General features: G+C 30.5%; 1 protein-coding gene across 1 annotated transcript; it reads right to left on the bottom strand.

Annotated features, from left to right (window-relative positions):
• LOC109334861 (cell division control protein 2 homolog) lies at positions 1,271 to 4,531 on the bottom strand. Its single transcript, XM_019570847.1, has 8 exons — positions 4,410 to 4,531; positions 4,131 to 4,315; positions 3,521 to 3,641; positions 3,066 to 3,239; positions 2,720 to 2,883; positions 2,044 to 2,131; positions 1,903 to 1,956; positions 1,271 to 1,630 (listed from the first exon to the last, which is right to left on the bottom strand). The coding sequence occupies exons 1-8, from the start codon at positions 4,416 to 4,418 to the stop codon at positions 1,541 to 1,543; spliced, it is 885 nt and encodes a 294-aa protein (XP_019426392.1). The 5' UTR covers positions 4,419 to 4,531; the 3' UTR covers positions 1,271 to 1,540.

Below are 15,459 nucleotides of genomic sequence, written 5' to 3'. Positions count from 1 at the left end.
AGTGAAACTGACCGACACAAAAACGATTTTTATAATACTAGCATAATATATGATATATTATATATCATAACGTAATACAATGAAAGATGTTTTGTAGAGATGTAATTTTGACTTTAGCAGTAATATTAGTCTCATAAATGAAAAAGATTAACTTCGATATTATGATTAAGAAAATATGGGAGCTAAGTATAATGATTGTGCTTGGAGCTATTCTTAACCTATAAGAATTGTTCTTGCAATGAGCTAGAGGCATTCTTATATAATTATTATAAATATAAAAGTACAAGGTATATTGTAAAGTCTATTTAAGAGCAAATAATAGTTCACAAATGAAGTGAAAAATTAATTCACATTTTAACTTAGGGGAAAGTGTAAAAGTTATACAATAGTATACTATTTTAACTTATGTATCAATGATATCCCAATTCAAGTAAAGGTCATATAATCAAAAAGAAAATATCATAAAAATAGAAAATAATTTTTTTTATATTACTTGAGCACAATAATTGTTTGGGACATGTGATTATTGTTGTTCTACTCGTTGTATATAAATTGGTTCATGTCGACTAGTTCAACCGGTAAACCGTTCCTAATACTGATATGATGCAACAATTATACTGGTCATGCAATCATACCAATCAAAATCGGTCAAAACTGATTATATCGGCCGATTTTCAATTGAACAGTACCAGTTATATCGGTTGATTTTTATTTAAAATTATATTTTTAATGAAAATAAAAAAAAAATATTGGTCTTTTTATTGATTTTTAAACATTAATATTAATATATTATATATGTATATCTAATTTCACCAGTATGTGATTTAATTAGTGAACCATCTATTGAATTGTTATATCATTCTATTAATATCGTGAGAGTTTGATAACTAGTATGATATTAATAACTTTCTGTTATCACTGCCATTTCTCTCTTAACATCTCAACTTTCCAACTTTCAATAATCTTTTAACTCAAAAGCTACCACTTTCCTACACAAGCCTCCAATTTTCTTTATGATGATAATTCTTCCATAGCTTCAATGCAAAATTAAATTCTTAAGAAACTGAGCAATATTCTCTACCAGTTTTCAAACGTTTTCTCTTTTTTTGTGCACTGAAAACTGCGTTTTTGCTAATTCGAACTGAACTTCTAGAATTGTTCCATCTGATAAGATAGTGATATCTTTCAATTAATAAATGTAATCTTGCGTAATGTTATAATAAAATTGTGAAATTTCCTAATGATTAAGTAGCACCGGTTTGTTCAGTAATATCACAGATCAATTTGCACAAAGCATTGTATAAGAGACTTAGAAAATAAGAGAGAATAAGGTCCTGTAACTTAGCACAATGTTTTTTTGTATCAGAGACTTAGACACGATCGCACTCAAGAAGCTGAATCAGAAATGTACGGACACAAAAAAGATATGACAGGGTCCTGAAGTCATCGAAAAAACATAAGGCAAAATATAGCACACATATCTCACAGAAACAATACACATAAATTCTACATATATTGCTATGCACACTCTTGCCATTAATCAGGGCACAAATTTAATGTCTTTGAAGTATTCATGCTCGACCGCGCTCCTGGCGGTAATTCTTTTGCTGGGATCCAAGCATAGCATACTCTGGAATACAAAAAACATACTTTAGTAAGCACCAACACATATAATTCAATAGTAGAATCCTATTACTAGTGAAATGTTATACAACTAGCAATAACTAAGGAAATTTTGATGAACTACAATCAGTCCTTATTGTGCCAAATATTGGTTCATGCAAGCAAAACCTTGTGATAAAGACTAACATCTAACATCTCAGTTCTCTTGGGTTCCTTTCCTAACAAGCCTAGTAGAGGATGATGGCAAAGAAAAAGAATACGTTGAGATGTTGCACTTACTGAAAGAAGATGAAGACCAGCTGGATCAAGATTTGAAACCACAGTTGCTAGGTCCTGCATAATACAAGATAAGGTTAATAATTACTATAATGAAGAACCCAACAATCAATCCTGGTTAAAGACAAACAGCCATTTGATTACCTTGGCTGGCCACTTGGGAAAGGTTGACTTAAAATCAGGCAATGAAGTTACTCCAGGCCATATTTCTTCATTTGGCGTACCCATGATTCTTCATATAAGGAACACAATGTAAATATATAAGCATATTTATGCAGCTTTGATTATTTATTCTTGTTTGTTTGGAAGCAAAAAATTATAACCTATTTTTGGCATCTTTTAAATGGGCATAATATGGCATAAATTTAAAGAATATTCCCTTGAGGTCATGGAAAACTAAATATCCAAGTGAGACATGATATACTTATGTTTCCTTATATTTGTCTATAGATTATTCATTCACTATAGGCAGGGGCAGCATTTTAAGGCCAGAATGAGAAATAGAAGGGAAATCAGACACACAAAAGCAAGAATAAGAATCCAAGTAGACAATTTGCTCAATAATTCAATTAAACATTAAAACTGAAAACTAACTTGCAAAGAACTTCGACCGTCAAAATTTCAACATATCAAAGACCATTTAAACTAGACATACAAACAGGAATGTGTATGCGTGTATACATTAGTCTTTGTATGTGAGATTGTGAGGACAAACTGTCCATTATCATATATTATTCAGTTTCTTTAACCAATCATTTAAGTCAAGAGATATTAATATGATTTACCAAGAAACGTAACTTAGAGAAATAAAGACATTAACCTGAATATTTTAAATATTTCATCAATCTCAGAGTCACCAGGGAATAGAGGTCGTCGGTTTACCATCTCTGCAAATATACACCCCACTGACCAAACATCAACTGGGGTGGAATAATTCCGAGATCCAAGCAATATTTCTGGAGCTCTATACCACAGCGTCACCACCTACGAGCAATAAATAACGACTATAAGTCAAGCTTTAGAACTACACGGAAGTAAAATTTTCAACCATGTTAGGAGTTCCAGAGGATACAGCAAAGTACATATATTCATTTTCGTGTAAAAAAGGCCATGTATTTCAAGTTTTGATCCAAAATTTATATTGAAATATAAGGTAGCACACAAACCTCATGAGTAAATGTCCTGACAGGAATGCCAAATGCCCTAGCCAATCCAAAATCTGCAAGCTTTAGTGAATTAGTGCGGCGATCTATCAACAAATTCTGTGGTTTCAAGTCTCGATGAAGAACTCTATGTGAATGACAGTAAGCAATGCCACAGAGAATTTGATAAAGGAACATCTGCAGAAAGGATCATTAAATAATTTAAATTCCAAATTAACGGGCACTTTTCACCAAAATCTCTTTTTGATTCCACAACAAAATAGCTTTTGTATTAATAATGCAAGGTAAGGTGAAATATTTAACCATGACCAAAATGACCAAAATTACAAACAATAGGAAGGGAAGGAAATGGGAAAACTATTCACGCTCAGATAGCTCGCTCGGTCAGCAAGAAGTGAAGCTGAAAATAATAGCTGCATGACAGTACAGTACAGCATCTGTATTGCTAAGTGACTCACTTTTACTTGACGTGGATCTTTCACAAACTCCGGAGACGAATCCATATGCTTCTTAAGATCCAAGTCCAGATACTCAAAAACCAGATACAATCGCCTTTCACAGTGCACTACATCCTGCAACCTGTGGGATCCACAATCAACTAGATAAGGAAATGATTAAAGACTAAAGAGGCAGAATATGATTTAGAATAGCAGCATAGAGAATCAACATAGTTTAAAGGAATTTAAATACCCAATGAATGTCAGAGTCAACAAGATTTTCATGATCACATACGATCCTATCTTTTTTTAGCATAAAAAACATAACATTCCACAATCATGTCTTAAGTAAAGCTCTCATAACAGCTGAAAGATATAAAACCATTCAAACATTAGATATATGAAATTGGTGACACCTAAACAAAGACTTGAAAATGAAAACATTCATATAACTGTTGATGCATTTTGTAAACACCGCCTACAATAACAATCTACAACATTACCACTAACAAAAACATAAAGATTAAGCCATAATCATGAACAACACGAATCAAACACACTTTTAAAATACTGTTCACAACTGCAATTGCATTTTTCATCAAATAATGTACAAATTCTATAACTGCAATACCTAACAATGTTCCTATGGTGCATTTCTTTCAAAAGCGAAATCTCACGAATGGCGGTGCTAGGAACACCTTCATCTTCCTGATCGAGACGAATTTTCTTGAGAGCGATGGTTTCGTTCGTAACGCGATCACGAGCCTTGTAAACGACACCGTATGTTCCTTCACCGATTTTCTCAACCTTTTCGTACTGAACAGAGTAAAGAACAAAATTCAGAAAGAAAAAAAACAAATAGAATGAGTGAATTGAAAAGAAAAGCAGTTATGGATATATCACTACTCACCTGTTCCATGGAATTGAAGATCTGAGTGTGTGAACTGTGCAGTGACTACGTTTCTTCTTTATAAGAGAAAAAGAAGACTATGGTCTTTTCTCTTTGTCCCTTCTCATTTATACCCCTTTCACTTTTCATTCTTATTTTTTTTTATATTTATTCTAAGTATGCATACACATCGTAAAAGTTTTATAAATTATCACTTTATCTGTATCATCTATTGATCATTCATGTTGTTTAATAATCATTGATAATTATATGTACTAACTGTATAAAATCAAGTTGTAAGATATAATTGAGAGGATGGAATATGGATGTTGGGTTTATCTCCTACATTGGATATGCGGGAGGAGTGAAAGAGTTTATAAGAAGAAAAGACCCATGGAACTAATGCCTTAAAGTTTTTGGTTCAAGACATGGTGTTTCACTTGTAGTTGGAGGCTCCCCAGTTGCAGTATGGTCTAACAATGAAGATAGATTATGTATCAGAAGAATCAAAAAGAAGTTGTTGCTTTTACTTTCAACTATAATCTATTAAAATGAGATAAATTATGTATTATATATATATAAAGAAATAAAAATGTAACTTATTTTTTCTTTTGTTTTTGATGTACTTCTATTTCTTGAAGAGATAAAAGTGTATGTAGACTTTTGTCTTGGGTTGTACTTGTTGAATGGTGAAGTAAGGTTAATGGTTATGAGTATAATGGAAATAGTAAGATTAAGTTGATGGGCCATGTGCTTGTAAGGGAACATGAGTTCATCAAAGAAAACATTATAGGATATGGCAACCTTACTCGAGGTAAGATTAAGATTTAAGCACTTGTATCCTTTGGGTTTCTCATTGTAGCCCAAAATTATACATGGAAGAGATTTGGGATAAAGTTTATCAAGTGTGCAAGATGGTAGTGGAGAACTATGAGTGCAAAAAATCCTCAAACAAGAATAATGAGGATTTTGATTATGCAAGGGATAAAATGTTTTTTTGGAACTCCCTTATTATTGATGGTAAATGTATTATTTTGAGAAAGGCTTGTGGACAATATATAGGTTGTATTTCGCTTGCGATTGTCATATTGAGACAAAATTGTTTCTTTTTTATAACACTATTTTGTTTTAAAATAAACAAACGCAAAACTTATAATCATGTGTCATTTGAAGCAAAGTAATTACATGATTTACTATATGACAAATGTATCAATATGATGTTGCATATTTTATAAAGATGATATGATGTTTTGAAAAGACCTTTAATAGTCTAAAATGAGTGTTATAACATTTAATAAAACATGTATAAAATGTAAAATTATGATGAGATATAATAGGATATACATAAATAGTTATCCTCTCAAATATTTGAGAATATAGTACTAGATATATGTGGCTGCACGTGGCACAAATGATTTTTAAATGGTCTAGATTTTATTTATTTTTTAATAAAATAATATTTTAAAATTGTTAAACTCAATTATCATATTTCAGTTCGAGAGGCCAATACTAGAAATGACTATATGCATTTTAATACCTAATTTTTATATTTCCCAAGTATTAAATTTTACTTGTAAGTGCCAGACATAAAATTGAAACAAATGGTAATTGAGTAGCCAAAGCCAAATTAAAACTTTCACAAATAAATTCAAAATTTGGCTATTGGAGACTTGAATAATCCTTTCACGAGTTGGTTGATTGAGTAAAGAAAATCTCCACTCTCGTCCTATGTTTCACAAAAAATGTCCTCTTATTCGTATCCTTAATCACAAAATCAAACGAAGAAATTTCTTAAGTGCAAGGATAATCAAATGTCGGATGATAGTGGAATAATAGCATCACTGGTGTGAGAGATATAAAGAGTAACACAATTACCAATGACTACACATTTACTACCACAATAAGGATGAATGTTATGAGTGGAACATTTTTTTCTGTTGGAAAGAGGTTTGTAACAATTATTAATTATGACATCCAAGATCAATTACGGTCTTAGTAATGATTATATCGTTTTTTAAGACATTTTGTGATACTGTCGAAAATATATAAGTGGACTATCAACTACATTTATCCACAAGATACATTATTTCAGTTTTCTATTTTGTATTTTTATTGCTTCGAATGGTTTATGGGCCATGTGCACTTGTAACCGAGTCTCTCCTTATCCTAAATCCAAGCCCCAACCCAAATCGATCGATAGCAAAATCGACCGATGCATGTGTGTAGAGGTTGTGTGTCATCTCCCACCACAAAATCCTTGTATCATTTTGGACATACCCATAAATGTAATAAATGCTTATAAACATTTTTTAAATGCTTCCACTACCCAATGTGGGACATGTTTTTTCATTTTACACCAAATTGTTCCCTTTGTTCCAACAATTTTCATCCAAATCATACAAAGGACACTGTATAAAAATAGTCCTTGTTATAACATTTTGTATTTATAAATCAAACTTTCTATTAGCTTCATATACTTAAATTGTAGGCCTATTTGTTGTAATAAAATGGAGTGTTAGAACCAGCACTATGTCTTTTAGTATATTTAATTTTAGAATATTAACTTCATAATAGTTAAATTAGAGATCCATTTTTTCTCCCACCTTCAAAATGTTAGAACCAGCCATTAGAACTAAAGCCATTTATATCACATGGGAAAGGACCACTAGTGGATATGATATTAATTTTATTCCTATCACTTAATTAAAAAGAAAAATTCTAAAAACACAAAAGAATAATTTTATATTACTTAAAAAAATGATTAATTGGGACATAATCATTTTGAAATTGGAAATACATATTAAAATATTAAAACCATGGATCAAGAGATTAGATAATAAAAAGTGAAGGATTACCCACAAGTGGATATGATATTTATTTTCAACTCTCAATGTTTGTAATTAGTATATAAGTATTATATGAATTAAGAATAGCCTTACCAGCTTCATAACTTGAACATGCCCACGTTTCCCGGTAGAAACGGGTCTTTTCTTATTTGCTTGGTTTATTTTCCCCTTTAGTCTTTCATGTATGATCTGAAATTAGATGCGGGTGAAGGAAATATAATATAATATCTTCTACTTATATGACTACATTATAATTGTAATAATTAAAAAATAGATGTCATAAAAATAGGCTTAAATATAATTTGGATCCTTAATTTCAAAGTTTTTCCCATGATTGTTTTTCTGGAGGATTTTGGTCTTCAATTTTTTTAATTTTACAACTTTAGTCTCATTATCAAATTTCATCCAAAAACTAATAGGAATAGCTTACATGACAACCATTTTTACCTTCTTTTTTTTCTGTAACTAAATATCGTATTGAGTGAGACTCAAATATTTAATATTTCTTATCATTTTTTTTAAATCTTCCACTCTCACCATCTCATCATTTTATAACTCTTATTATTATCTAATTTATATTAGCTTTTGGACATAACAAGTGAGTTATAGTTACATAATTAAAAACTTTATATAACCAAAATTGCCCAAAAAAGGAGAGGATGGATTTCACACATGAAAAACTTGTAGGACCACAAATGCATTCAAGCAAAAAGTATCATAAAGCAAAATATGGATAGACTTTCATCGTAAGGTAAGTACTTTGATTCTAATGTAAACCAATAAAGGTAATCTATGATTTGTGGAGGATAAGCTTATAAGTAAGAAAGCTATTTGGAGTCCATATTCTTGAAAGAAAATTATGATAGTTTTTTAGTTAATATATTTGTTTAAGTTTAATAAATGAGAATTTAATTCTCATGGGCAGTCTTATAATTTATTTTTAGTCCTAGGAATTTAATTATTTGTTAAAGTATTTTATTTAGTTTCAATTAAATTCATGTATTATGAGGGTTGTGAATTTAATTACTAACTTCTTGTAACATGGTCTAATAGTGGACAAGTATTTTGTTTAGACATGACATGTTTAAAGACAAGATGACATGAAGATTAGAAGATGTAAGGAAATGTAAGGAATTGGACATTCACACAAGAGGTGGCATGGAGACAACACAACTACAAACTAGGAGGATCAACCGACTTGATTTAGGGAGTTTCATTTCTATTTTCCTTGAAGATAATGATGAAGATTTATTAGTTTTCCTTGCCAAATCAGTTTGGATTCAAATCAACACATTGTTAAATCTTCAAGATAAGGCAAGGCACAAATCAAGGAGAAGATAAGAATGAAGCTAGGGTGGACTTCTAGCAACATTTAATTGATAAGGTGGTCAATTTCAACTCAAGGCAATTCAAATCAAAGATAGCATGGAAGGGATATGATCACCAATTTAGCCAACAACTTTGTCCCACAAAAAAACTCAATTTTTTTGACAAATTCAAATATGAATTTATTTGACCACATGGTTGAATCACCTCAACACAAGTCAAGGCTAATTTGAACAAGTGAAGTTTTGAAGTCCAAGTTCAAGTCAAGGCTAAAAGCAAGTGAAATCAGCCAACAACCCAAATCCCAACCAAAATTAAGTTACATGAGTATTTAGGATTTCTTTTTCAAATTTAATTGTAATTTAGGATTTTAGACTTAGTCTTTTCCTTGGTAGCCCAAAGGCAACCAAATTTGCTATTTATGTTTGCCATTATTCATTAATGAAAAACAAGTTTAATTTGAGTAAAACCTTGTGTTTTTGTTTAGTTGAGAATTCTCCTAAACCCTATCTTGGTCATGGCCAACTCCTTTGTTCTTATCAATCATCCTTGCTTGTGACAGACTACTCTAACTTACCAAACATGTCTTGCTTGTGGCATTTTCCCCTCCCATATCTATTCCACCTTCTTCATCATCATCATCATACACAATCTTCCCATAAACTTCCAATTGAGATCAACCTTCAAACTATACATCCAAACCGAGTCAAACCAAGCCCTAAACTATATATCCCAACCTTAAACCAACCCTATACACATTCCCCAAACTAAAAAATCACTGATCCTACTCTACACACATAAAGTCAATACCTTTACACCCAAACATCCCAAACCCTATATTACCCTACCAAGCTAAGGCCTTTCCACCATACAACACCCAAAAACCCTAAACACATACCCCAAACCGAGACCCTGACCATATTTCCTCAATTCCCCTTAACCCTAACCTATTTACTGCAAACAAATCAAACACAAATTGGCCAAAAATCCCTATTGAGAACAAAACCGAATTACAGTTTCTAAAACTTATAAATTCAAGCTAAAAACGATCCTAAAACAAAGACACCCCTAAAGGTTGTCATCAGATTCCTCTGTATAAAATATCAAATTCAAGTTTTGTGAATAATAAAAAGGAAGAGTCTAGATGAGTTTACCTTTAAAAACTTTACCACTCGACTTAAATTAGCCTGAGTTTGTGGAATGTGACTATTGGATGATGAAATATCTCCACAAAAAATATGGTTGCAATATCTCTACAATAAAAATATGTATACATAATTGTGATCACAAGTATTATTATAGATATGTACAACTATGCTATACCGTACTATATACACTTGTTAATTTTTCTAATGCTGAAATTAACGTACGTGTGGGTGGTGATGTTCCATTGCCTATATAAAACTCTACGCTTAAAAGTCTTTCGAGAAATTATTATAGTCTAATATTAATATTCTCAATCAAATTCTCACAAAATGTTGATTTAATGGTTAATGATTAATATTCTCAATCAAATTCCCACACTTCGAAAATGATAAATTCTTTACTTAAAAGATAAGAGATATCTTTGGTTAATACACAAAAATTCAAATTCTCACAATTGATAATGTATTAATAACTTAAAATTAAATAAGTGTATTCCAAATTAATGATGATGTTATGATTGAGACCATTGATAATGTAATAATTTTAGTAGTACTATTCAAAGTTGTTGGTGGCTTGGTTGTAGACTTGTAGGGTGCAATTGAACCCCACCCTAAGAGATATAATTACTTTGTCTTCTTCCTAATGCTATGTTTCTTAGTATTAAAAATGCAGCTGACTAATTCTAAAGTACAAATTAGGATTAACCAAACATGGCCCTAGCTATAATCTATATCTTGAACTATCTACAAATATACAAAAAAATCCACATAAAAAGTGCAAATTATTTTTGCTTCAAGTGAGATACTTAGAATTATTTTTGCTTGTGTATTAGAATAATTTGGTTGAACTTTATTTGAAAATTTAGCTCAAGGGCTATTAAATGTGCATGCCCTATAAGAATTATATTTAATAGCTGCCTATCCCATATGAGACCTCAATACACTCATGACTCCTCAAGCTTTGACCATTTTATATGTGGCATGGATTTTACAAAAAAAACGTTCTTCAAGTGGCCCATTATGGTAATTGTGTAACTTTTTCTCTCTCATCACTTATTTCACTCACCAATTCATTCGTTAGATTTTAAAAAATAAATAAATAAAATTAAATGTAATTAGTGTAACTTAATTTGGGTAAAAACAGATCACTCCTTTATATATATTGAAAAAACTTTATTATTAAAGGTAAAATCTACTATATTTATTTTTATATTATGCCTCAAAATGGTTTAATCTTCATGTGGAAACATTCTTGATATTAATAAACAAGATGAAAAATAATTGAGTTACTTAAGGATAATGCTGAGAAGGATTATTTTCAATTATAATTGATGGGTGTGTTGATAGATGTTCAAACTAAACAATGTACTTTAACATATAGTTTAAGGGTTCACTAGAATGTGCTAATCACAACTTCAAAACCCCTAACAAGTGGAATGCATGAACTTAGCCCTCCATGGGTATGATATTCATGGGAGCATTGAAAAAATATATTTAAGTTAAAAATTTAATAATTAAATATTTTTCTGACCAAACACAAGCAATGACACATGTAATCATATACTTTTTGGGATAAAAGATATTCACCAATATATGTATGGGAGTGACTTCTCCACCCTGCACTGCCTTTGTAAAGAAACTAAATTATCTGATACATGAGAGCCTAATAATAAATGAAAATTCTATTACCTCACATAATTAAACTTTTAACAAGTATGATTTTAAATTATTTTTCATTAAAATAATTTTTAAAATTAACAAAATATCATTTTTATTCATATTCAACTACTGAACTCTTCTAATGCTAGAAAGAATATGAATCTTTTGTAAGTGTCCAGCGTGCCCATGAACAATGTTGTCACAACCATCCCCAAATAAATTATTTTAGTGCATTTGGGTCTTAAACATTTCATTAATTTAATTGGGAGGTGTCATTGATCAGCGAGTGTGAAGGGTTGGTATCTTAAGTGCCCTATGGGTCATTGTTTAGTTATATTATTTTGTTTGTACTAATGATATCTTCTTACTTATGGTTAAAGAACTAATCTCTTTCAGGGTTCATGACTATTCCCAACAAGTGTCATTCCCAAGAATCGATCTTTTAACATTTTAGTCATCCCGAAAATCTAGCAGAACCTTACAGCTATAGACCAACACCTTGCCGGTTAGATATATTGTTTGTCCATGAATTTTTATGATATAGTTTTTTATTTAAATGTATGATTAAATTAGAGGCCTGCTTCACATGGTAGGATACAGATTATGATTCTTAGTGGGAAGATAAATAGGGAAAGGATCCCAATTCAATTTTGTTCCTTTGTGAGATATGTGATTGGCCTGTCATGCAAGAACGTGAGGCAAGTGTTTGTTGAAACTCTAATCCATAATAATGATTTAACAAGATACCACTAATTATGTTAGCTAGTTCTTGTTTTGTGGGATGCACCACTATATAAATATCATTGCTCCCTGGTTTCATGTATCCTATAAAATTGGTTCTTTGCAACAATTGGCCAGCTTCAATAAATATTTTGTGTCATGTTGAAATGAATGCTTTATATCTTAGTGAATGGGTAAGATGCATGGTTTAAGATTTTAATTAATTCAGCGGTACTAGTTTGAGCCTTTGAGTGCTCAGGGTTAAAGTTCATTATTTTATTCTGCCTTAGTTATAATGTCATTTAAGTTTGTATGAATAGTGTACATAACGTGCATATGAATAACGGGCATCTTTAAAATTCTGTAACTAAGTATTATAATAAAATATGAGAGATATTGATACTAGAGTGTTTTTTCTTAAAAATAGTGAGATTTGAGAGATTATTTCCAGCCCTTGTGAACATTGAGAAAATTTATTTTGGTAAGAGTTCTTTTTTCCATTTGAGAGATTATTTATGAGAGGAAATACTCTATATCTTTATTATTATTAGTGTGTACAGGCACTTCGTGCCTGCCAGCGAATATTGTGTGATACAATATATTCAATTTTTATATATTATATATTTTTTGTTTATGATAATATTTAATTTAAGGTGAGATATGTGGTTAATTAATGTATTGGTGGTAGTTGTTTATTATTTATAATTTTTTTGTAAAAATTAAATAATGTTAAGGGCAATATAGGAAATGAAAATTACACCATGAAGGAAGTTATTTCAAGTTTTGGCTTTATATATAGTATAGATATATAGTATAGATAAGCAAATTTGTTGTTCTCTTCTTTTTTTATGGTAAAACTTTGTTCATGATAGTCCATGATTTTTAAGCTCTCATATTGACTGATATGGTTTTTTTTTTAGGTAAATAAAAACTCATAGGGACAAGAGACCCGTGAGAATAGAGAGAGGAAATTGTTGGTGCAGCGGAAGTGACCGTCACGCAGCGTTGACCACAAACAATCAAATAAAGTCATAGAATAAATAGAAGAGAATAAACAAAATAATTTGGTAATGTGGTTTCGGCCACGCCTACATCTCCAAGAGTGCTGAGCGATAACCAATATATTATTAGAGAATAAATATAATAACTCCTACCACACCTATAGACCCAAGCGCTCATAAGATGTTTCTACTTAGTGGTTATATCTGATGCACATAATAACAAAGAACCTGAGTCTAATATAACATTGATATATGCACTCTTAGTGTAAATATTTATATACAATTATTACATTATTCATTTGTATAAATTTTTGAAGAGTGAATAATAACTAAATGAATAGGAGATGATAAAGTGACAATGTATAAAAAAACTTACATTATTAGTGCATACATTTTTTTTATGGATAATAGTATCTCAATATCTCTCATCAAACTTAAGAGATAGGTGAATTCTCTCTATGATCATTGGCCTATTGAAAACTTGAACCCTTCAAATTTTAAACAAAAAAAATTAAGGCACCCCTTTGTCCCCACATGCCCACATCCTGTGGAAGAAAACGTTTAGAAAACAATTTTGTCCAAAGTAAAAAATTTATTAGAGCCTTCAAAAGTGCCTTATCATGCTTTTATCATCATTTTATAAACACAAAATGAATATTCTTCGAGCAACATCTTTGAATGGGTTCTCAACACCACACGCATCACCGAGATTTAACTTTTGGGACAAAACAAACGGCATAGATGTTGATATGACCCTTTACACCAAGATACTAAGCTTAATTTATATTTATATAACTTGGATTAGGCTTTTGTCATTTTGTAATATTGTTGTTTATTATTCCGACAAACTATATTAGTTCCTAGTTAATTACATCCCACAACCTCATCATAATTATGCTTTGAGGTTTGATCATTTCTAATTTAACCAATCATTATTTTTAAGTTATGACGTGAGAAGATGATGAAAAGTGACATTGATCTCATTTGGTATAAATGAAAATGAAATCAAATGTTAGTACTTAACATCATCATTTACTAATGATGGATGGAGGACGGTGAAAAGAATGACAACTCTTATGATAGATCGATAATAATGGTAACAATATTATTTTGGTGAAAATGATAACAAAAATGATAAAGGGTGAATGTTAATTAAAAGTTTAAAACTAATTAAAACATAATCCAAAAATATTTAGTTAAAAAAAGTGTTGCCATGCCAATGGTGTTTTTTTTCTTCTTCTCAAACAAGTTTTGATTAATTATTTGTTTAACGGTATCAAATGTGATTGTTTTGAAGAAGCCCTAGACATATAGAAAGGTTCCATGCTAATCAAAACATTATTTCTTTGTTTATGCAAAGAAACGGGAGAGTGAGATTGGAAGGCTCGAAACGTTTCTCCGAAAAATGCGGCTACTTGCCGCCTCTTTTGTTTACCTGTCACTTGTCTTGTATAATGAAATGACCATTCTACCATCAACTTTGTTTTTTTAACTTGCCACACAGATAGTAATAACAATAACAAATTATCAACAGAACACTAGGCACACTTTATAAATCTCCAAGCAAACCACCTCGCCATCTCGTTGATCTATTAGGGGAAAACTCTTCTAGATTTTAATAATAACTAAAAATATTAAGAATTTGATTTCTACAAGTAATAGTTAGTTATTGGAACGAACCAAGAATAAAATGTTACTCTTAATAATTGGTAGTGCCAAAAAATATTTGAGATAAAATGGGAAAACTGAAGCTTTATTTTATAAGTAAAATAAAAGCACATTCGTTGTTCCACAATTTATATTACTGTATGTATCATCAACCTATGATTAATTGGAAAAATATTTTTAAATTAAAATGTCAATAATTTTTCTGAACAATCATATCTGGTGGTATATATATTAGTATAATTTGTAGGACATCATATATATACCCTAGCAAAATCCGCATAAGGCTATACTCAAATCTTTTGTATATATAGCTTACTGTGGTATATTAGACACGTATCTCTTGTAATTGAGGTGTTCCGTTGGTACCCACCCTTTACTAAACTATTTTTCTGATAAAAAAAAGACTATACTCAATTCAGCGGCATAATTAATTAATATTGTAACCATGCTATTTTAACAAGTCTAGAGTTTGAATTTAAGAAAATATAGTTGTGTTAAATATTTGATTGAAAAAACTTTGATCACCCATGATATATAATTCCATTGTTGTTATAGTCCATATTCAATATTCATGAATGATTTCACAATCTATTGCATTAATCAAATAAATAGAATATTATTTTGTGTACTCTAAAAATTCAACTCACCAACAATAAGGTGTCATTAGAAGTTCAATTCTTCTATATAAAATATTTTGTTGAGAAGA

Source organism: Lupinus angustifolius, chromosome LG19, assembly GCF_001865875.1.
Source record: "Lupinus angustifolius cultivar Tanjil chromosome LG19, LupAngTanjil_v1.0, whole genome shotgun sequence".
NCBI lineage: Eukaryota > Viridiplantae > Streptophyta > Magnoliopsida > Fabales > Fabaceae > Lupinus > Lupinus angustifolius.
Note: the sequence above shows the minus strand (reverse complement) of the source record. Positions and strands in the feature narration are given on the sequence as shown.